This window comes from Vigna umbellata, chromosome 1, assembly GCF_029865625.1.
Source record: "Vigna umbellata cultivar VRB3 chromosome 1, Vumbellata_1.0, whole genome shotgun sequence".
NCBI lineage: Eukaryota > Viridiplantae > Streptophyta > Magnoliopsida > Fabales > Fabaceae > Vigna > Vigna umbellata.
In genome coordinates this window covers 73,091,182-73,113,064 of record NC_142165.1, presented here as the reverse complement: position 1 = coordinate 73,113,064, position 21,883 = coordinate 73,091,182, and the positions used below count along the sequence as shown (strand labels likewise).

At 32.4% G+C, this 21,883-nt stretch overlaps 1 protein-coding gene and 3 pseudogenes across 1 annotated transcript; 2 read left to right on the top strand and 2 right to left on the bottom strand.

Annotated features, from left to right (window-relative positions):
- The first annotated feature begins 1,151 nt into the window (after nt 1–1,151).
- LOC148206258 (xyloglucan galactosyltransferase MUR3 pseudogene) lies at nt 1,152–1,667 on the top strand (annotated as a pseudogene).
- Nucleotides 1,668–2,400: 733 nt separating this feature from the next.
- On the bottom strand, nt 2,401–2,730 carry LOC148206257 (L-type lectin-domain containing receptor kinase S.4 pseudogene; annotated as a pseudogene).
- Nucleotides 2,731–10,026: 7,296 nt separating this feature from the next.
- On the bottom strand, nt 10,027–11,805 carry LOC148206256 (uncharacterized; annotated as a pseudogene).
- Nucleotides 11,806–16,877: 5,072 nt separating this feature from the next.
- NRT2.5 (nitrate transporter2.5) lies at nt 16,878–19,980 on the top strand. The gene is made up of 2 exons (XM_047319730.2): nt 16,878–18,481; nt 19,288–19,980. The coding sequence occupies exons 1-2, from the start codon at nt 17,328–17,330 to the stop codon at nt 19,643–19,645; spliced, it is 1,512 nt and encodes a 503-aa protein (XP_047175686.1). The 5' UTR covers nt 16,878–17,327; the 3' UTR covers nt 19,646–19,980.
- The last annotated feature ends 1,903 nt before the right edge of the window (nt 19,981–21,883 follow it).

The following is a 21,883-nucleotide window of genomic DNA, read 5'->3' as shown; positions in this document are numbered from 1 at the left end:
AGTAAGGATATTTATGTAATAACATAAATATCTTAGATATTTTAGACAGTTAAAATATCAGTCAAAGCCACTAACCACACTTTTAGGTAAGGTGGTTATTTTTATTTTGCTTATAAATACAGTGACAGGACCCAAGTCCAGGTACGTTCTCTTTATGCTCTAGAGATCCTGAATAATATTTCAGAGCAGTATCCAATTACTCTCTTCAGAGCTTCAGCTCTATAAATCATATCTGACTTGAGCGTCGGAGTATCTTTGCAGGTACCTCCCTCTCCTTTTGGCGAGTTTGAAGAACAACAATGGAAGAAACGCAAACATCCCAGACAGTAGAACACGCATCCCAGACATCCAGGAGCAACAGAGACACACAGGAAAATGTACACCGAAACATTTTAGAAATGCAAACATCCCAGACAGTAGAACACGCATCCCAGACATCCAGGAGCAACAGAGACACACAGGAAAATGTACACCGAAACAAAAATCAATTATGGTTTAATCATCATTTTGATTTGACAAAGAAAAAACATGGTACGAAAACATTTGTATGTAATTATTGTCTTTAATATTTTTTCTCGTCCCTCAAAAGTGGATCAACGTTACTATGCTAAGTAAGAGCCATATATTTTGACCATCAATGTCTCAATTAAATTAAATTATACATAAACAAAAGAAAAACAAGCAAATTGGTGGTGACGTGAAGCATGCCATCTATGTGGTCCGAACCAAGTGCACAAAGTCAAATAAGAGATTCAATTATGAGCATGTTATGAAGTGAATATCCCGTTTCCACGTAGCAACATTCATTAGATTTTCTAGATTCCTTTTGCTTCAAGTTTGACTTTTTCTATCACTTCTCATATATGCAATTTTAGCTTCTATAAAATTATGACTATAAATTTAGTGGTTTAATACCTAATTTTGTCCCCAGTTTAGTTCGGAAATCTCGATTTAGTCCCTCGTTAGAAAAGTAATTGTAATGGATCCTTACTTGTATATTTGTGAGTCAAGTTAGTCCCTTCCGTTAAATATAAGCAAACGGCGTTAATGGGATGATGATGTGGCAATAGTTAGTGTTTAGGTGTCAAAACGCAATAGTGTACGAATCGGATTGAGGGAACAAGCTTTTGTTTCTACCTGCGGCGCGGAACATGTCCATGCTTGTGGTGGAGTCGAGTCCCTGGAATGCGAATGATTTTGGGATTCCTTATCCCACCTATTTTCACCCTGCTAAGGATGATGATGTCTTCATTTGGCAGGAGAGGATGTGGAGGTTGGAGAGGAAGTGGTTGTTTTCTTTCGCCGGGGCTCCGCATCCGGTTAACCCGAAATCGATTCGGGGGCAGATTATTGATCAGTGTAAGAGATCCAAGGTGGGTAAGTTGTTGGAGTGTGATTTTGGTGAGAGTAAGTGTCATTCCCCGAGCAGCATAATGCAGATGTTTCAAGGGTCACTTTTTTGCCTTCAGCCTCAAGGGGATTCCTATACCCGAGGATCTGCTTTTGATTCAATGCTAGCTGGGTGTATACTTGTGTTTTTTCATCCGGGTTCGGCTTACACTCAATACACTTGGCACCTTCCCAAGAATTATACTAAGTACTCGGTGTTCATTCCGGAGGACGATATTCGGGCATGGGAGGTAAAAATTGCATTTGTAGGTTCTTAGATGTGTTTTATTACTGACTCAAATGGTTTCCCTGAATTAGGGAAGAATTAAAGCTATAAAATAATTGCTGGATTGTTGCTACGATCTTACTCGAGAGCATGTACCTGAGTTTACTGAGCAGGCTTTCTCGTTGAAAACCACTAGCATGGAGAGATATCGCTGCTTTCTACAGTTTTGTTATATAGATTTTTTTTTCCTGATATCTGTCATATGTATTTCTAGATGTATTTTCCTAAATTAATAATTTCTTTGTTACTTTATATTTTCTCCCCTTGATTCATATAGGAAATATAAACAAAATTATGTCAATGAGAGGAAGTGTTCAATGAATGATAATATCATTTGGCAGTTGCATTATCAGAGTTGCCTACATTGTTAGTGGCCTTATTTGGATTGTGGTTAATAGATTACTCTATTTTGATAACCGTGAAAAAAAATGTTTTCGGTTGCTATATTTTACGAGTTGTTTATCTATTTTTTTTAGCCAAATGATGCAAACATGTTGGGTGGTATTAATATACTGTTTCAGGCCTTCATCTATTTGATTGGTTAATTACATGGCCCGATAAAGCATGCATCTAATGAAAATTACGGTTATTTTTTGATTCTGATTTGAAAAACTCTTGTTTCTGATCCCTTATTGTTGTGTTATTCAGAATTAGAAACAAAAATTGGGCGCACAATGAAATCTACTCTTTAATTCAGTTGACAGATGAGAGTATTCTGATTTCCTTTACACCTCCCTCTCCAAATACCTCACCACCTGCCTCATCCTGGGCCTCTTCTCTGGTGCCTCCGCGGAACAGTACAACCCCACTTTAATCACTACCAAAACTTCCACCTCATCAAACGCCCCACCCAACCTGGGGTCCACCACTGCCAGCGGCGCCCCCATGCGCCACCGCTCCCAGACCCAGTCCACCAGCACCAGCTCCTCCGGCAATGCCTTCACCTCAATGGGCCTGCTCCCGCACACCACCTCCAACAACACTCTGAAAGCGTAAACATCAGAACTGGTGGTGGGTTTCCCCGTTCGTGTGAGTTCAGGTGCAAGGTACCCCATCCTTCCCACATGAGTTTAGCTGCTAATTTATCCCCAATTAAAATAAACTCAATTTCTAATAAAATCCAAACTTCTCTAATTCAACACCACGTAAGCACATACACTATTGCGTTTTGACACCTAACCACTAACTATTGCCACATCATCATCCCATTAACGCTATTTGCTTATATTTAACTGAAGAGACTAACTTGACTCACAAATGTACAAGTAAGGATCCATTACAATTACTTTTCTAACGAGGGACTAAATTGAGATTTCCGAACCAAACTGGGGACAAAATTGGGTATTAAACCAAATTTAGTCTTCTAATTTTAAAATTAAGTAATTTTAATCTACTCTTAATATATTATTAAATTATTAACGTATTCATGAAAGTGGAATATATTAAATTGATTGTTAAATCTATTACAAAAATGAGCATAAATATGTAATGTTCTTCAAAATAATTAGGTTATATATTAATATTAAAATAAAATTGTTTAATTTTAAAATATGATAAGATTAAATTTATAATTTGAATTATTTAAAGACTAAATTTATGAATTTATGAAAAACAATATATATAGGATAAGAAAAGTTTAAGTCTTAGTTTAATAAAGGTCAACGTGATTGAAATTACCTTTTTACCCCTGTCGACTTCAACTTGATCTGTAACATCACAACTTTTCTACATGGAAACATAGATTGATGACTTTTTGCATCCGAACAATCTGTTTAATTATATAATTCATCCCCATCTTATCAAAGCTAACAAACAATTAAATAAATTCGATTGGATTTTACATGAATAGATCATTGGCATATAAATTCTTTTGACAGTCACAATTTGTTTACAAATATTGATAAACGAAAGAGGGTACTTTGTAATAATCAAAAGAAACATTTAATTTTTAAAACTAGTTCTGGGTGGATTGCGTATTCATTAAAAAAGTCTTTAAATTTATTAAAGGGTCATAAATATATTACTTTGTTGTTAAATATTTAAAAGTTACTTGGATACTCAAATTAATAATAAGAAAGTTTAGATTTTTTTTAATAAAAGATAGTGAATATATGTATTTTCTAGATTTATGAATCTTTATTAGATTGATAAACTAATAATATTAAGAAAATATCAAATTTATCAATTAAATATTAAATTATCATAATTATAATAATAATGTAATATTTTACTTTACTAACAATATATTTTATTAATATATGATATTATAAAATATTATAATATAATCAAACTATCGGATTTTAATCACATATTATATTAATATATTATAATTATACCAACAAATATCTCTTAGAAAATAATTTAAAAAATTTAGGTTAATAATGTTGAATAAACCTTATTAGGTTATAGTACTTAGTATATTTATCGGATTAGGTACGTACAATTATCTAATAAAAATTATTCAATTTTTTTAATTAACTTATAAAATGACTTTGAAATAAGAGTTGAAAAGAAGATAACTACAAAATGAGAGTTTAACGTCGGTCGCTCCTCTCTCTCTTAATAATGTTAGTCATTCTCACATTCGACGTCAAAAGAGTTTAAAAAAAAGATTAAATGTTTACTTGGTTTCTATGTTAAGTGGTTTTTTTTCAGCTTAATATCCTGTTTTAAAAGTACATAGATTAGGTCCTAAAGTTGTAAAAATTGTATGAATGAAGTCCTATCCATTAAGTTGGCAGCAACGACGTTAACTTCGTGCTGATGTGGTGTACTTTTTCTATTCTTTCCTCTGCTGTCCAACTTTTTCTCTTTTTTTCATATTAATGGTTTCCAATTTCTTGTTTATCATTTTTCAACAGTCAAATCTCTTAATTTTTAGAGCTAATTCTCCACTTTTCTCACCTCGCATTAACCCCTCAAGGCAAATAAGGGTTTATGTAGCTGAGGCATTTTGTTCCCTCAATGCCAAGCTCCCTACAGCGGCTCCATCGGGTACCGTCTCTCCTCCGACACCTCCCTTGCTCGTCGCACCTTGTTGATGGATTGACAAGTGTACCAAATCGCACAAGTAATATAAAATGGTAAGACCAAGTATCGTATCCCAGAGGACTCTCGACACTAAACAATTGTGTGATAACTCGATTAATTAAGACTTAAAAGAAACGAGATTGTTGGTTTCAAATGCAAAGACATAAAATTAAATATGAATGCAAATTGATCAATAGTAGAGTAACACAAATATGAACGAATGTTGTTTAATATGAGATGAATATGTTGTTAGGGTTTGATTTCACCAAGTTTACTCTCATGTATATAAGAATTCTTCTTTTTACATTAATGTTAATGTCACTCACTAAATTACTTAGAACCCGATCCCTCGCTCGGCGCAATAAGCCTGCCTTAATTCCTAGTTCGTGCAATTCCTAGCGTTACTAGAAAATTAAGTTTGAAGATCAAGAGCTTAAGACGACCAAGTACTCATACCCTCATCCCTGAGAAATATTACCCTTAGGAGAATTCAACAAGAACTTGAATTCAACAAGAACTTGAATTGAATTGGGAAAATAAGAATCTGATCAATTGAGTCATTTGGTATGTGCCATGATATTAAAAACTATTTTTTAAATCAAGGAATAAGAAGGAAATGCCAAATTGACCATTTGAATAGGTTCCGTTTTCAAAAATCACTAAATTTGCATCTATTGAGTGATAGTTCATTTGGGCAATTTGGACGCATTTTAGCTCCAAACCGCTGAGCGTCAATCTTCTACCATTGGGCACACATAAATGCAAAAGCTTTGTTGTTGAGCGGTAGTAAGACATTGTTGAGCACCATCGTAAGCTGCAGGTCTAGAACAATCTAATTCTAGGTAACTAAGTAGAAGAATGATGTCTCTAAACAAGGCGTCTTACAAGAAAAAAGACGCAGAGTGCCAGAACTATAGCTGAACGCCACCTTTTGCAAAAAGGTTTAGCGCTAAGCACCAAGATTGTCATTGAGCACTCTCTTTTGTAAGAGGTCTTGTGTTGAATGACTCTGAACGTTATTATGTGTTTTTTTATTTTTCATATCCTTTTATTTGTTTGAGATAGATTTGTAATGTACTTTATGTATATTTATGAGTATTATGATGATTTATTGAGATAATGATATTTTATGGATATGTGTGGTGATTGTGCTTGAGAATTTCAAGGAGAATTTCTTTGTTGTGATGAGCTTGTGTATGCATTAACATTGAGGGTTCATCAAGGAGGTATCAATATATTTTACCAATCATTCAACTCATCATATAGAGAGGAATTGGGTGGAGGAGAGAATGGCAAGAAGTCTTAGCCACAGGATACTAGTTTGATCCTAGTTGCGAAGGGGATTAACCTTGTGAGTAGTAAGGTGGTAACCCCTTTGTTTATGATTCTACATAGTATAAATACTACTGCAAGTGCATGCCTATAGTGAAACTCAATGTCAAAAGGCATGTATCCAGATAATTGAATCTAGTGTCAATTATTTATGTGTGCTTATTTGAGTTATTGTATTTGATAAATGTTTTGGTTATATATGATATAATTTAAATTGTCGTAGAAAATTCGTTTACAACATTAGCTTACCCTATTGTTTTCTTGTGTATTTGTGTTTTTCTTTTGCAATGATCATCTTATTGGTGTGAGCAGATGACAAATAGGTGTCGAAGCATCTCTGGTGGAGGACGATGATACTGTAAAGTATTTTTCATGGTCGGTTAGTAGTTTTCTTTAGTTAACTCAAATATATATTATTAGTATAATTATTTTTTCTTATAATTGTATTAACATCATATCATATGTTTATAGCTTCAAACAATCTGTTTTGTTGTATTAATATAATTATTAAATGAAATATTTTAATATACTTTATTATAAATATAATTATTTAAAACTTCATACAAATTTTTATGTAAATATAATTCATGTTAAATTTTACTAAATAATATAAGTTTAATTTTTACTTAAAAATTATGACGAATATTCAACAACTAAAATACTTATATAATAATTTAATGTAAAAAAATAGTTATACTTTTTATTAATAATTTTGTATAAATAAAATTATTACATAACAATTTTTTATAACAATTTTTTTATGACAATTAAAAAAGTAATTATTTATTTATCTTAAAAATAAACTAATTCTATAATTTTTAGAAGGGTTAAATATGCTTTTAGTCCCTCAACTATCAAGCGATTTTAGTTTTAGTCCCTCTTTCAAACTTTGGTACACTTTGATCCTTGTCCTTAAGGAAACTATAATTTTTCATCTTCCAAAATCAACGTCGTTAAAAATAAGCTGAGCTGGCTAACGTCTGGCCACGTGTGATGAAATGTTTACTTGCTAATGTTTGCCACATTGGTATTTTTCAATGCAAAGTCAGAACAGTGCTTTATTAGCTTGATTAGTAAAGTTTGCTTAAAAGTGTGGTTTCAAGGGTGAAAAGCAAAAACGAGATCATCATTTAAGCTTGAAATAAGGGTGAAGAGCAAAAGGTTGGATTTGGTCTTCTTGAGCATTGGTCTACTTGGTCATGTAAGTTGATTTTTCTCTTTCATGGGAATAGAGGGATGGATTTAGGATATAAGGTTTTGTTGGGACTAAAGGGAACAAAGTTCATTTACTTTTAAAATCACTATTGAAGGGAAATGAAAGTTGACAATGGAGGAATTGGTTGCACTTGAAGGAGCACTGGTTCAAGAATGTCCCAAACATGTGGATCCTCCTCCCACTTAGCTTCAAAAATCTGTGGTTGTGGGGAAAGATTGTTGGTGTTGAAGGCAACTACATTGAAGAACAGAGGAAGACTATTTTATTGATGTAGATTTTGGGAAGTAAGTGAGAAAATGCTTTACTTATTCTGATGAAGTTTTTATTAATGATTTGTAATTTGTTTTGCAGAGTAATTCAAACTGTAACTACTTTGAATGGATTGATGAAGGAGATTATGAAATTCAAGGAGGCTTACAAAGGAAGAGTGAAGAAGTTGAAGTCTGTATTGAGAAGGATAAGGTTGTATTGGATCTAAGGAAGAAAACGAGAAGTTGAAGAGGAAATTAGAGCAAGAGAGAAAAAATTTGAAAATGATGTTGGTCTTTTTTGTATTGTCATGGGAATTAATAGTGATGTTTTGTATTATGTTTTTGTTCAAGATAAATTGTAATTAGATTGGTAATGTTGTGTTGTAGCAGAACTTTATATTGTTTAATTCAATAAAATATTGCAAGTTGAGTTGAATTATGCCCTGAGAAGGAATTATGTGCATTTGTATCAACATTATTGTTGTTGTTTAAAATCAAAGAGTTTGAACATATAAGTGGGTGTTGTATCATGTGTTTCAACCCTGAGAAGGAAGTATGTGCATTCGTAGTGGTTGTAAGTTTATCTGATACGAAATATCATACGAGAAAGCACCACCAAGGTTCCCTCATAGGATGAAGTAAAAAAGAATAATTTTATCTGAAATTGAACACAATAACAAGTTGAGGCAGTGGACTTGGCTGTTGAACCTGGACTTTTAACAAACAATAGGGATTTTTACAAGTCAGATTCACAATTTATGAGATATGAACCCCCATAATGCATTCAAAATAACAACTCCAACAACAAATTTAAAGCACAATGACTGAAATGGACTGTAAACAATTAAAATAACTCCATGACAACAATCACAAATACAAAACAATTAAAAAGTGGTCACATACCATTATATAGAACAAGTCATTGAACTAAAACGTTGAAGTGATCCAAAAAAGTGGTCCCTTAGTAGTTTATTTAACATTGCATGTGATACTACAGGACAAAAAAGTGGTTCGAAAATATTGTGCTCACTACTAATGGTCTCCCTAAATGGGTCACATTCAATACATAAAAGCATTACAAAAATGACATGCCTACACTACAAATTCAATTGCTACTAGCTTGAGACCCTACAATTTGTGCAGCCAGTAGTCTTATGGATGTTCTTCTTCCCCCTTCATGCATAGTTGCAGCCCCTCCAGGTTGTGATGTTGATACAGCCCCTCCATTTGTGGCAGCTCCCCTTCCTAATGTTCTTGGACCTTGTGAGGTTGATGCAGATGGTCTTGTAGTTGAAGTATGTTCTTCCAGATGTTCTTCAGTTGATGTAGATGTTCTTCCATATGCTCCCTTTGTGGTCTGTTAAAGGAGTAAGGTAGTTAGAATTCATATACTTGTAAATATCTGAACTTGTAAATAACATAATAGTAAGAATTACCTTGTTTTTCTTTCCCTTTTTACAACTTCTTACATTGTGTCCATATTCATTACATCTATTACACTTCATACCAATATTTTTCTTGGACAACTTTGAATGGCTGACATATTCATCAGCTTCTCTTCTTCTTAACTTTTTTGGCCTCCTAGGAGGTGTTTTATAAGTGGGTGGTAGTAGTGGTACAGAAAATTAGATGTAAGACAAAGTTGTTGTCCATTGATTGGAATTATTTCAGGTGCATAACAAGTTTGATAAGCATGTTTCTTGTAATATGGATGAACATAATCTTCTGGGTTTTCTAATTTATAATGAATGGCAACCACAACATGTCTGCAAGGTATTCCTACCAAATCCCAAAAGTAACAACTACAACTATGATTACTTAGATCGACTACAAACTTGTCCATTATAAAGCCATGAGTGACTTTAAATTTTGCAACCCCTGCCCAAACTAGAAGTCAATTCCCACTCTTTTTAACTTCCCTATCCAGCCTTTTTCTTTGTTTAGGCATAACATCACCAGGATATGTGTTTACTTTTTCTCTAAGAGTTGCAAACCTACTCATAATGTATGACCTAATCCATTCCATCATTGTAATTATAGGTTTGTCTCTTGCCAGTAAAATTGTATTATTAAATGACTTAGACAAATTAGTGATCAACACAACACATCTAGGATAAGCACTAAATGCATGTTTACACCAACATTTAGTTGGAATTTGCATTAACCAATTATAAGCATCAATATTAACATTCTTCAACTCACCCATTTTTTCCCCACTCCTGAAAGTATGTTGCCTTGGCATAAGGTCTCTAATGAGCAGGCCTCCACCAAATTTCTTCTTATAGTTGTTGTACAAATGCCTTAAACACAGCCTGTGCTCCACCCCATTCAAAATATCCTCAAATACTGTCATTAATCACCGCAAACAAATCACATGATCCTTTAATACATAATCAAACGTTACGTAATGAAATTACAAAATAATGTTCAATTTTAAGTACCTTTTGCTGATCCGAAATAAAGATCCACCGTTTACAATCTATGCCCCCAATATCACCCAACAGTAGTGTCGAAAACCACCTCTATGTGTCTTTGTATTCATTTTCAACCACAGCAAAAGCTAGTGGGAAATATTTTTCATTAGGGTCTTTTTCCACTGCCACTAACAACTGACCTCCATATGTTGTCTTCAAAGGACAACCATCTACCCCAATTAAAGGTCTACAACTACCTAAGAACCCCTCTTTACAACCCTCTAAACACATGTAAAATGACCCAAACCTTGGTGGCAAAGTGGGTTGGGCTTGATTGACCTTAATCTTGAAGGTTTTAGCCTTCACTCTTAACAATCCAGCCACATAATCATAAAGACGACCATATTGTCGTTCTCCATCACCAACTAAAGCATTCATTGCAATTTGCTTTGCTCTTCCAGCATTCCAAGGACTTATTCCAACACTAAATGACTTCTTGATTTCATCTATGATTTGGTTGATTGTCATGCCTCCCACATTTACAAATTTCTCTACTAATACTTGTGCAATTCATTATACACTTGCACTTTTGTTACCAAAAACCCTTCCACACCTGTGACGCCCAACCAGAGTTTTCACTCTAAAAGTTTGCCTACCTCCTACCTTGCTAGCCATAATTATAAAACCACATCCCTTTTTAGAAACTGCCCTTACTCTCTTCAAATCATTCTTCACCAACTTCACTTCTTTTCCATTTAAAACGCTATGCTCCAGTAGCGCACTTTTAAAATCTTTCAATGACTTAAACTTCATCCCCAATTTAAATTTGAAGCTCTTGCTCATATCATCTACTCTATACTTTGGAAACTTCATCCTATTCAAATTGATAGCTCATCACTATCTACATCTGAAGACAACTCATTTGTATTGTAATCTTCATTTATCTCATGCTCTCCAACTTTTTTGTTGATCATAAATGACCCTTCACCACCGATGTTTCTTCTCTTGACAGTTTTCTTCTTCTTTTTCATTCTACTCCACCTCTCCACCACTTCGCCCTCAACCACATTGCCCTCTTCCTCATCCTCATCCTCAACAACATAAGGTTGTTCCTCACCCATCCCCACATCTTCGCCCCAAACATTCCTCTCTTCCTCTTGGTCATCCATTAGGACGTCTTCTACTTCCACATTCCCCTCTACCCCACCAACATAAGCATCTTCTTCATCCACAACGTCATCTTGTTCACCAACACATGAATCTTCTTCATCCACATAACCATCTTCTTCACCAACATAATCATCTTCTTCATCCACATTAGCATCTTTTTCACCAACATAAGCATCTTGTCCATCCATAATAACCTCTTCTTCATGACCCATATTTACCTCTTCCTCCATCTCTTGTATGTCTACTTCATCTGCCTCTTCACCAAAACTAAGAAACGTAACTTCAATTGCCTCACTAGGAACATGTTGCATATAGATTTCAACCCTGTCGTTATTTGCCTTTGCGTAGTTAGCCAACAACATTGCTTCGCTGTCATCACTGAGTATTCTCAGATTGTTCATCAGCTTTTGTTTCGACCCCTTCCACCATAGCTTGAACTCTGCACCATATTTGAATTCTTTAACAAATCCCACTGCTTCAAAGTAAGACCACATGTCAGGATCAATTCCTTTTATAACGTGTATTTCTCCTCCCATATATTGTAGTATGTTATTCTTCATGAATTTCCCCATGTGATGCAGAGAAACGTCAAAAACCATTGCTAAACCTACATTGTAACATCAAAAGTTTACACCCAAATCAAAGCAATAGTAAAACCAAAAGTACAAAATTACCTTCTTCGAATCACGTTTCTTTGACACCGAATGCAACAACCATTGGACCCACAACAAGCACTCAAGCAAATGGATGGAACACCAACTTACTCACAAACCGTAATTGCGATTCTCAATTTACCTTGAAGATAAAAGATAGTTACAAACCTTAATTTTGATTCGCGTCAAAAAATTCAAATTTAACTAAGTAAGAACCCTAATTTCATTCATTTGAATTACTCACTAGCCACAAGTCATCAAACATGTCATCACACGTGGCAAACGTTAGGAAGGAAACATGTCATCACACGTGGCCAGACGTTAGCTAGCTCAGCCTAATTTTAACATCGTTGGTTTTGGAGGACGAAAAATTATAGTTTTCTTAGGGACACAGATCAAAGTGTACCAAAGTTTGAAAGAGGGACTAAAACTAAAATCACTTGATAGTTGAAGAACTAAAAACATATTTAACCATTTTTAGAAATGCATATTATTAATTAAATTGACCGATAATCATGCCCACTATTATTAACTATTTCATATAAACATTAACTATTTTCATTTATATAAAGACTAACTATTTTTTACAACCCATAATAATGCACATTGTACATTCTAATATCAAAAAATTCACTTGTAAAAATATTTTAGTATTAAACTTTTATCTTGAGATTACATATTTTTATTATATAAAACTATAATAATTATATATATATATATATATATATATATATATATATATATATATAATCTATTATGTGTAAGTATGAAAAAATTATCAATATAGTTCTGAAAAACATTAATACCATTTTAAATCACATAACATATATCCATATAAAAAAAAATCAATATATTATCATATAAACATACAATACACATACTAATTTATTAAATGAAATACTGAAATATAAAAAATAATTAAAATTTTCTAAACGATATCACTGTGATTTTTGTGTAATTTAAAAATAATATTTAAAATAAATTTTTTAATCAAACTATTAATTATCTTTTTTTACATTTTCTTATAAAAGTATACCTATGATTAATTTTACATTTATTTTCACCATTAATAATTTTAGTACAAAATTTATATATTAATGATATTAATTATAAGCTTAATTGCTCGGGTGATCCCCATAACAGTTAAGTGCTTTTACTTTTGAAAAAGTGTCAATTTCGTCTTCAAATGTGTCATTATGCATCAATCAAGTCCATTTTTATTCAACTATTTCAATAATTAAAGTTGACTGATTGGGCATGTTGTGGTGATAATTTTGTGGTGTCCCTGACATTTGTTTTCTGACATGTAACCCATAAAGGCTTAATTGTTCGGGTGATCCCCGTAACAGTTAAGTGCTTTTACTTTTGAAAAAGTGTCAATTTCGTCTTCAAATGTGTCATTATGCATCAATCAAGTCCATTTTTATTCAACTATTTCAATAATTAAAGTTGACTGATTGGGCATGTTGTGGTGATAATTTCGTGGTGTCCGTGACATTTGTTTTCTGACATGTAACCCATAAAGGCTTTCTGATGTGAAAATTTTGGAACAGGGTTTAAAAAAATTAAGCAGTGAATGTTTACGAATTGAGAATTCTAACAACAAAGAAGAGAAACAATTTTACAATACTTACATATCATTTGCATGGAAATTTCAATTTGCTAGAAAGATTATTGTCAACCTATTTAGAAACACCAAGCGACTTTGCTCTAGGAAAGAAAGGTTGAGATTTACTTGGAAAAGGAGATATGCTAACAACAATCCTTTTGAACGACCAAAGGGAGAAAGCCAACCCAATTGCTTCATTTTACCAAAGTAAGTATACCTACTTTGATTCACTGGTTTATTTTTTCCTTAGATCTACTTGTTTGGTGATGCAACTCTTGAGTTTGATTGTCATCGTTCTCTTCTACCTTTTTTGTTTTCACATCTTTGAGTTCTTTGCCATGATCTATTTTCTCACTGAAAGAATATGATGTGCGTAGTGATATAAAATTATTTGTAACAGTAGTATCCTTTTCCAATGGTTGTTTGGCCTGATTTGTGGACTTCCCAAGGGTAAGAGTTGGGGTTAGGGCAATTGAAGTCTATATAGAAGGTTGAGGTCCGGATCCATCATAACCCTTTGACCTTCCAAGGATATGCTCCTAAGTGAAAGGCACTAAAACAATATTTGTTAATAGCAGAAACTTCAAACTTTACTTGAGGTTCAAACTTTAGTTTGGGCAAAGCTTCAATCTTCTCAATTAAAATAACATATGAAGAACACAATTCCACAATACATTTACACATTTTTACTCGTTACAAAAGTGTTTTATCACTTCCCCACACTGTTTTACCATATCATCACACGATTTTGCCACATCACCATACAATTAACGTTGCTTCTAAAAAATTGAACAAATATATTTTATTTATACACATTAACACATTTGAGGACAAAATTGACACTTTTTTAACACGTTCTTATGAAAATGAAAACCATTAAACCTTAATTATACATATAAAATTTTTAATTAATATATACATATAAACTATTCTTATTATTAACATACAATTAGTATATCATTATATATATTTAATGTACATTAATATATAATTATATGTACAATTAATCATAAGATATATAAAATTGTACAATTAATATATACAATTATTTCTACATACTTTTATATTATTAAAAATGAAAAGAATAGTATAAAAAGTAAACTTATTAAATGACTAATTAATTAGAAATTAAAAAAAAGTAAAATTAAAAATAAAAAATAGTATACAATTATATTTTTATTTTTAGGAAAAAATAGTTTAAAAATAAAATAAAAAGTTAAATAATATTACAATAAAATAAAAAAATTAATTTATTAAAAGACTAATTAATTAGAAATTATAAAAAAGTAAAATTAAAAATAAAAAATAGTACACAATTATATTTTTATTTTAAGACAAATTAGTTTAAAATTAAAATAAATAGATAAATAATGACAGTAAAAACAAGTTAATGAAATGAAATAACTAAAAATTACTTTGAAAACACTTGTCAACGAAAATAAACATAGACAATAAAATAAATTTTCTAGTATCTTATTTTTTTATAATTTATAATTTTAAAATAATATTTAAAATTAATTTTTAATTAAAACTTTTAATTATTTTTTTAAAATGTACAATTAAATTTTATAAAATTATACGTATGATTAATTGTACATAAAATGTACATTTATTAAATGAACAATTAATAATTTTATTAAAAAATATTAATTTCACATATGAATATGAATATTTTCATATGGAAATAATTGTAAAATTGATATACACGTATACACCATTCTTATTATTAACATACAATTAATATATTATATTTAATGTACATTAATATATAAATTATATGTACAATTAATCATAAGATATGTAAAGGTGTACAATTAATATATACAAATATTTATACATATTTTTATATTATTAAAAATGAAGAAAACAGTTATAAAAATTAACATTTTAAATAATTTATTGAATGATCAAGTAATTAAAATTATAAAAAAATAATATAAAATTATATTTTTATTTTAAGATAAATAAATAAATAGACATATAACAGCAAAATAAAAATAAAGAAATAAAATATTAATAATGTAAAATGACTAACAAATTAATTTTTGAGATATTTATCAATAAAATAAACATAAATAATAAAGTAATTTATTAATATATTATTTTCTAATAATAGATAAGTTACATAAATAAATGAACATAAAGTAACATTTTCTAAACTAGAAGATAATTGAGTTAGATTTGACTAATGACTTTTGTGTACAATTTTCTTTTAAGAAAAAAAAAAGTTACACACTTATTAAGAATTCAAAATTGAAAACATAAAAAATATAAATATATAATATAACTTTTTTTTTCACTAAATCAAATAAATATAACATGTAAAATTATGTATACTTTTATTGATATATTTAGTTTTTTATATCGCTAATAATTATGAAATTATTCAGGTGGAATACACGTGGATTTTATGTTCTGTCTAAATATTTATTTTTATACATATTTGATTTTAGATTATTTTAGTTTTAAAATAAAAATATATAATTTTAAATTTGATATCAAACAATTTATAAATACCTAATTTTTTTGTAAGAAAGAAGGTCTAGTTTGGGTTTATAAAATTTCAATGTAATTTTCTTAGAAATATAGATTTAAATTTAATTTCAATCTAATCATTTAGATTTTTAATTGATTAGATTGATTCCATATCAAACTAGATCCAATTTCTGGTTTGTGTGTGCAAAGACCCACTGCTTCTGATATTTTGTAGAATCTTTGGCCGGCCATAATTTTCCGTTCAAAACTGATTTTCTCTTTTGTTATCATCTTCCATGTTTTCTCTCTTTTGTTTCTACCTTCCATTCTTTAATTTTTCTATTTTAATTAAAGCTCATAAACTTGTCCAAACACTCTTTTTAACCTTATTAAAAGCAAGGTAACTTTTTAACACGCGTTGCTATTTAACTGCAACTTACTTAGTTTTTCTAATAATAACGTTTAAAACACAAATTATAGATTATTACAAAATTTCCCTTTCAAGAAAAATCGAGAGCTACCTAATAGCTAGTGCTCTATGACAGCACAAAGCCTACAATTTCCCTTTCATGCAGAGATGCCACCTGCTATATACATTAATTTTCAATAGTACTATTCCCTCAAGCTCACAATTCTAAACGCCTATCTAAAGTCAATGCATGTTACTCAACTTGTTTGCAAGGACCTTTGCTTCAACCAATTCCTTAGCTTGAAATGTGTTGTACTACTAGATAAGGTCAGCATCATCTGCAAGCGAAAGATTTGAATTTTTGTTTCTTCATAAAGTCCTGTAATTTAGTCTTTGATTTCCAACCTCGTTCATAAAAAAAATGAGACTCGGCGTCAGTAGGAGTTTTTGAGCTCCCAACTTCACCTCTTTTAACCATGAAAAGTCATTTCTTGGATATACATTTCTCCAAGTCTCAGTTTAACCAATCATTTTTGTGGAATTTTCGAAACTGCCAACCTTGAAAAGACAACAACATTTATTTTTATATCTTCTACTTAGCTATCTTGGCAGCTCTGTTTCTCTTCCTCATTCCTCAAGAATATGCCAGGTTTTTAGTAGATAATGACATGAAAATTAACTTCTGACAACCCCAGAGGACTAGAAAAGCTTTAGGTATTATTTTTTAAATCCCTTCAATCAACTTGAATAGTTTTCATTTACTTTTCTACCAAGAGACAGAAAGAGTGGTTGGTTTGGTTACCTTGGTGCGCAGAACAGTGGTTAAAACGTGGTTTGTAACAACAAATACATAAAGGTCTTGTATTTTCCAAACCGATAGTCCAATACTGACCCTGGTATGTTAGGCCTGTTCATTACAAGCGACTTTCAGTAATTACTACTCGCAAATTGTCTGACATATCTAGTGTGATTTGGGACTATTATTATATGTAATTGTTGAGAAAGTGTCAATTTATGATTTGTTTGGCCTATTCTTAAGGGAAACAGATTTATACAGTTGAGAGAAAATAATTCCTGATTCACAGTTACAAGCATGGAAGCAGAAATCCCAGCTGCAGCTGTGAAAGAATCTGAGCAACAGAAGTTTGCTCTACCCGTGGATTCTGAAAACAAGGCCACCGAGTTCAGATTGTTTTCCGTAGCTAAACCCCACATGAGATCTTTTCACCTATCATGGATCTCTTTTTTCTCATGCTTTGTGTCTAGCTTTGCTGCTCCACCCCTCCTTCCCATAATCCGGGACAACCTGAACCTCACAGCCACTGACATTGGAAATGCTGGTGTTGCATCGGTTTCCGGTGCAGTATTAGCAAGAATTGCAATGGGAACAGCTTGTGACTTAGTTGGACCGCGCCTGGCCTCTGCATCACTCATCCTCCTCACAGCACCATTTGTGTACTTCACTTCCATCATCAACTCACCCACCTCGTACCTCCTTGTCCGTTTCTTCACCGGCTTCTCCCTGGCCACCTTTGTCTCCACACAGTTCTGGATGAGCTCTATGTTCTCTGCTCCGGTGGTCGGTTCGGCAAACGGATTTTCCGGCGGATGGGGCAACCTCGGAGGAGGAGCCACCCAACTAATCATGCCCCTTGTATTCTCCCTCATCCGTGACATTGGCGCTACCAAATTCACAGCATGGAGGATTGCATTCTTTGTCCCTGCCATGTTCCAGATGCTCACGGCATTTTCAATCCTGATATTTGGGCAGGACATGCCCAATGGAAACTTCCAGCGGTTGAAGAAGTCAGGGGAGAAAGCAAAAGACGAATTCTCAAGAGTGGTGTATCATGGGATCAGTAACTACAGAGGGTGGATTCTGGCGTTGACTTACGGCTACTGCTTTGGGGTGGAGTTGACCATAGACAACATCATAGCTGAATACTTCTATGACAGGTTTAATCTGAAACTCCCCACTGCAGGAATCATTGCTGCAAGCTTTGGGTTGGCTAACTTGTTTTCTAGACCTGGTGGGGGTTATATATCAGATGTAATGGGAAAGAGGTTTGGCATGAGAGGGAGGTTGTGGGCTTTATGGCTGTGCCAAACCTTGGCCGGTGTCTTCTGCATCATCCTTGGCCTTGTCGGATCTTTAAGTGTATCCGTCCTTATTATGATCATATTCTCTATCTTTGTCCAAGCCGCATGTGGAATGACCTTTGGGATTGTTCCCTTTGTCTCAAGAAGGTGCGTTCTCTGTACTCCTTCTTTCAATCAAAATCACTTCAATTTTAAGGACCTTGGATGTGTTTGCTTTCTACTTTCAATTTTTCTTTCATTTTCTTTAATAAGAATACAGATAAACACCTACATCATGTTCATATCTCACCGCATGCACCACCACTCTAGATAGTTTATCCTTGAATTACAACCACAGCAGAGAAGAAGAGGATGAGAATACTGTTTTTCCATTTTAGTTTTTGAACATTAGTCTTGGAAAAAAATTTCGAAAGTTATTAGATTTTGGAGTCGACAAGTATGAGATTCTTTCAGAAACAGCTTTTAAAGCCAAGATATCCTTATTAAACTGCTTTTACTTTTCTTCCATTTGTCTGTAGAATTTTATGAACCAGAGGGTTTTCAAGAGTGGAGTCAAATTACCCAGAACTCTGCAGCTCTTGTTTACCAATAGCATTATTTAGCAAATTCATCAACTCAACATTTCCATTATAATGGTCAATAGTTAAGAGTCAGACTCAAATTAAACATAAAGGGAGAAAAAAAAACATGCTAATTTAGTTATTTAATTTATCATGATCCATCGGATCATGAGACACAGCAGGCAAAGTGACCCATCTAACATGTTAAATCATATGAATATGATTATCTAACATATCGTACATGTTTCATGCATCTTCAATAGCATGAGTAATGTGCAATCACAGACACGTGCACACTTAACACAAATTTGAAAGTTAACAGTTATGTTAACAAAGTGCACAGCACTATGCCAATAACTCTACAATCAATTCTAATATTGTGGAAATATTCAGGTCATTGGGGGTGATATCTGGAATGACAGGAGGAGGAGGCAATGTGGGTGCAGTTGTGACCCAGCTAATTTTCTTCAAAGGATCCAAGTTTTCAAAAGAAAGAGGAATAACTCTAATGGGAGTGATGATCATAATATGCACTCTGCCAATATGTTTAATCTATTTTCCACAATGGGGTGGAATGTTTTGTGGTCCCTCGTCTAAGAAGATCACGGAAGAAGATTACTACTTAGCTGAGTGGAACTCAAAGGAGAAGGAGAAAGGGTCCCATCATGCAAGCTTGAAATTTGCCAATAACAGCAAAAGTGAAAGAGGCAAAAAACTGAATGCATCAACAGAGCCTTCCGAGGAGATCTAACATATCGCACGTGCTTGATTGCTCCTCTCGCTTCCTCAACTTGTTAATCCTTCTATCTTCACTCAAGCCTCACCATAAAGTTTGTCATATCAAATCAATGCATGTTCCTATGTTTTCTTCATAATGAAGTTTTCATTAGTAAGGTGAAATGGTTGCCAAGGTTTACTTTGAAACTAAGTCACTATTGCTATAGTTTCACACCACTACTCCACTTTTAAACTCTGGACAAAAGGGTTACGATCCTCATTAGCCATTGGTTTAAGCTAAAAATAGGAGGGTTACGTCTACAAAAGTTAAGGAAATTAATGGGATAGGTTTTGCTTTTTGCCATAAAATTCAAAATTCAACTGCTAATTCACCTCTACTAATGTGTTAACTATGTGAAAGAAAGATGTTAACAACACTTATTAATATTTTAGTTGTATCAATCCTAGTCTCAAAACCGTCTAACAGCAATTAAATTAAATCGTTATTCACAAAAATTAAAGAGCGTGTTTGTAATTAAGTAAATATTGTTTATGCAGACGTAAAAACAGAAGAAAGTTTAAAAACCAAATATTTCCCACCAAAAGCGATTTTTTTAGGAGTTAAACTTTTCATTCTTTAAGTGAAGATTTGCACATAAGCATTCATATAATCGATTATATTTGTGAATTATGTCTATGTTTTTCAGGTTTTCACTGTTTATATGTTTCTATATTTCTATATTGTATTATACGAGAAATAATAAATAAAATAATTTGATATTTATTAATTCACTTTTTTATATTATAAAAGTAATAATTAAAATAAAAATAAAAATAGTAAAATGTTAAATGAAAAAATAATTTAAATATATACCAAAACTTTATTTTATTACATCAATTTTTTCACTCTCCTTATGTAATATCTCATTTATTAAATAAGATATTATAGGACTGATGATCTATAATCAAGGTATGAAACTTCATTGTTACACTTATTTAAAATAACTATATTAACATATAACACTACAAAAATAATAGATTTTTATTTAAAAATAAAAATAGTAAAATGTTAAATGAAAAAATAATTTAAATATATACCAAAACTTTATTTTATTACATCAATTTTTTCACTCTCCTTATGTAATATCTCATTTATTAAATAAGATATTATAGGACTGATGATCTATAATCAAGGTATGAAACTTCATTGTTACACTTATTTAAAATAACTATATTAACATATAACACTACAAAAATAATAGATTTTACCAGGAGTATTTTTCTGCATCGACGGTTTTAACTCCTGGTAAATACATTTTCCGGGGTTGGCAAAACCATTGAGAAAACCACCATTACAAAAATTTATGAGAGCTATTTGTGGGAATTTTTCGAAAACTGCCACTATTTGCGAGGGTTTTCCAAAAACTGCGGTAACTTGCGGGGGTTTTCACAAAAACCGCCGATAATTGTTGGGGTTAATAAAAACTGATGGGACTTGCGTGGATTAGTAAAAATCACTGGTAATTTTTGTTTATGTAGTTGGGGTTTTGAAAACCGCCGATAATAAAACTAATTGAATTTTTTTTATTATTCAAATGACTTAATTAATGTGATTAACATGAAATATGTTTAATATTAAACTAGAGTCATATGTTTAATATTAAACTAGAGTCATATGAAACCAAAAGTAATTATTATTATATAAAATAAAATGTAAAATTAAAAATACAATTAATTTGTCAACTTAAAGAACATATCTTTCACTAGTGCAATCAAGGGAAATGACACCGGTTATTTTCGTTTATAGGCACCGGTTCTGCAACCGAGGCATATACAGGCGAAGTAAAAAGTGTTAAGCTTAATGCCTCAATTCTGAACCGAGTCAAAAAGGGATCGGTTTTTGCCTCAGTTCCTTCTAAACCGAGGTAGTATCTCAGACTCTACTGCCTCGGTTGGAACATTAACCGAGGTAGTAGAGTATTTTTTATTTTATATTTTTAACCGATCGATTTCGCCAGCTTTTCTGCCTCTCGCGAGCCGATCGATTGTGACCTGCGTCCTCCTTTTTCGCTTCTCGCGAGACCTTTACCGTGCCACCTTTACTAGACTTCCACCCAACAATCGTGCCACCTTTACCGAACCACCATAGGCCACCCCGCGAGGTCTTCTTCTCCAACTAGCGCAACCATCAACAACCCTCACAGACCAAAACAGCTCAAACGGATCCCCAAAAAGAAATTCCCCAAACTCAACCCTAGAGAGCGGCAATGGT

Coding starts and splice junctions, on each gene's coding strand:
- NRT2.5 (XM_047319730.2), top strand. CDS start 17,328: ATGGAAGCAGAAATCCCAGCTGCAGCTGTGAAAGAATCTGAGCAACAG. Junction 18,482..19,287: donor GTTCCCTTTGTCTCAAGAAG/GTGCGTTCTCTG, acceptor GGAAATATTCAG/GTCATTGGGGGTGATATCTG.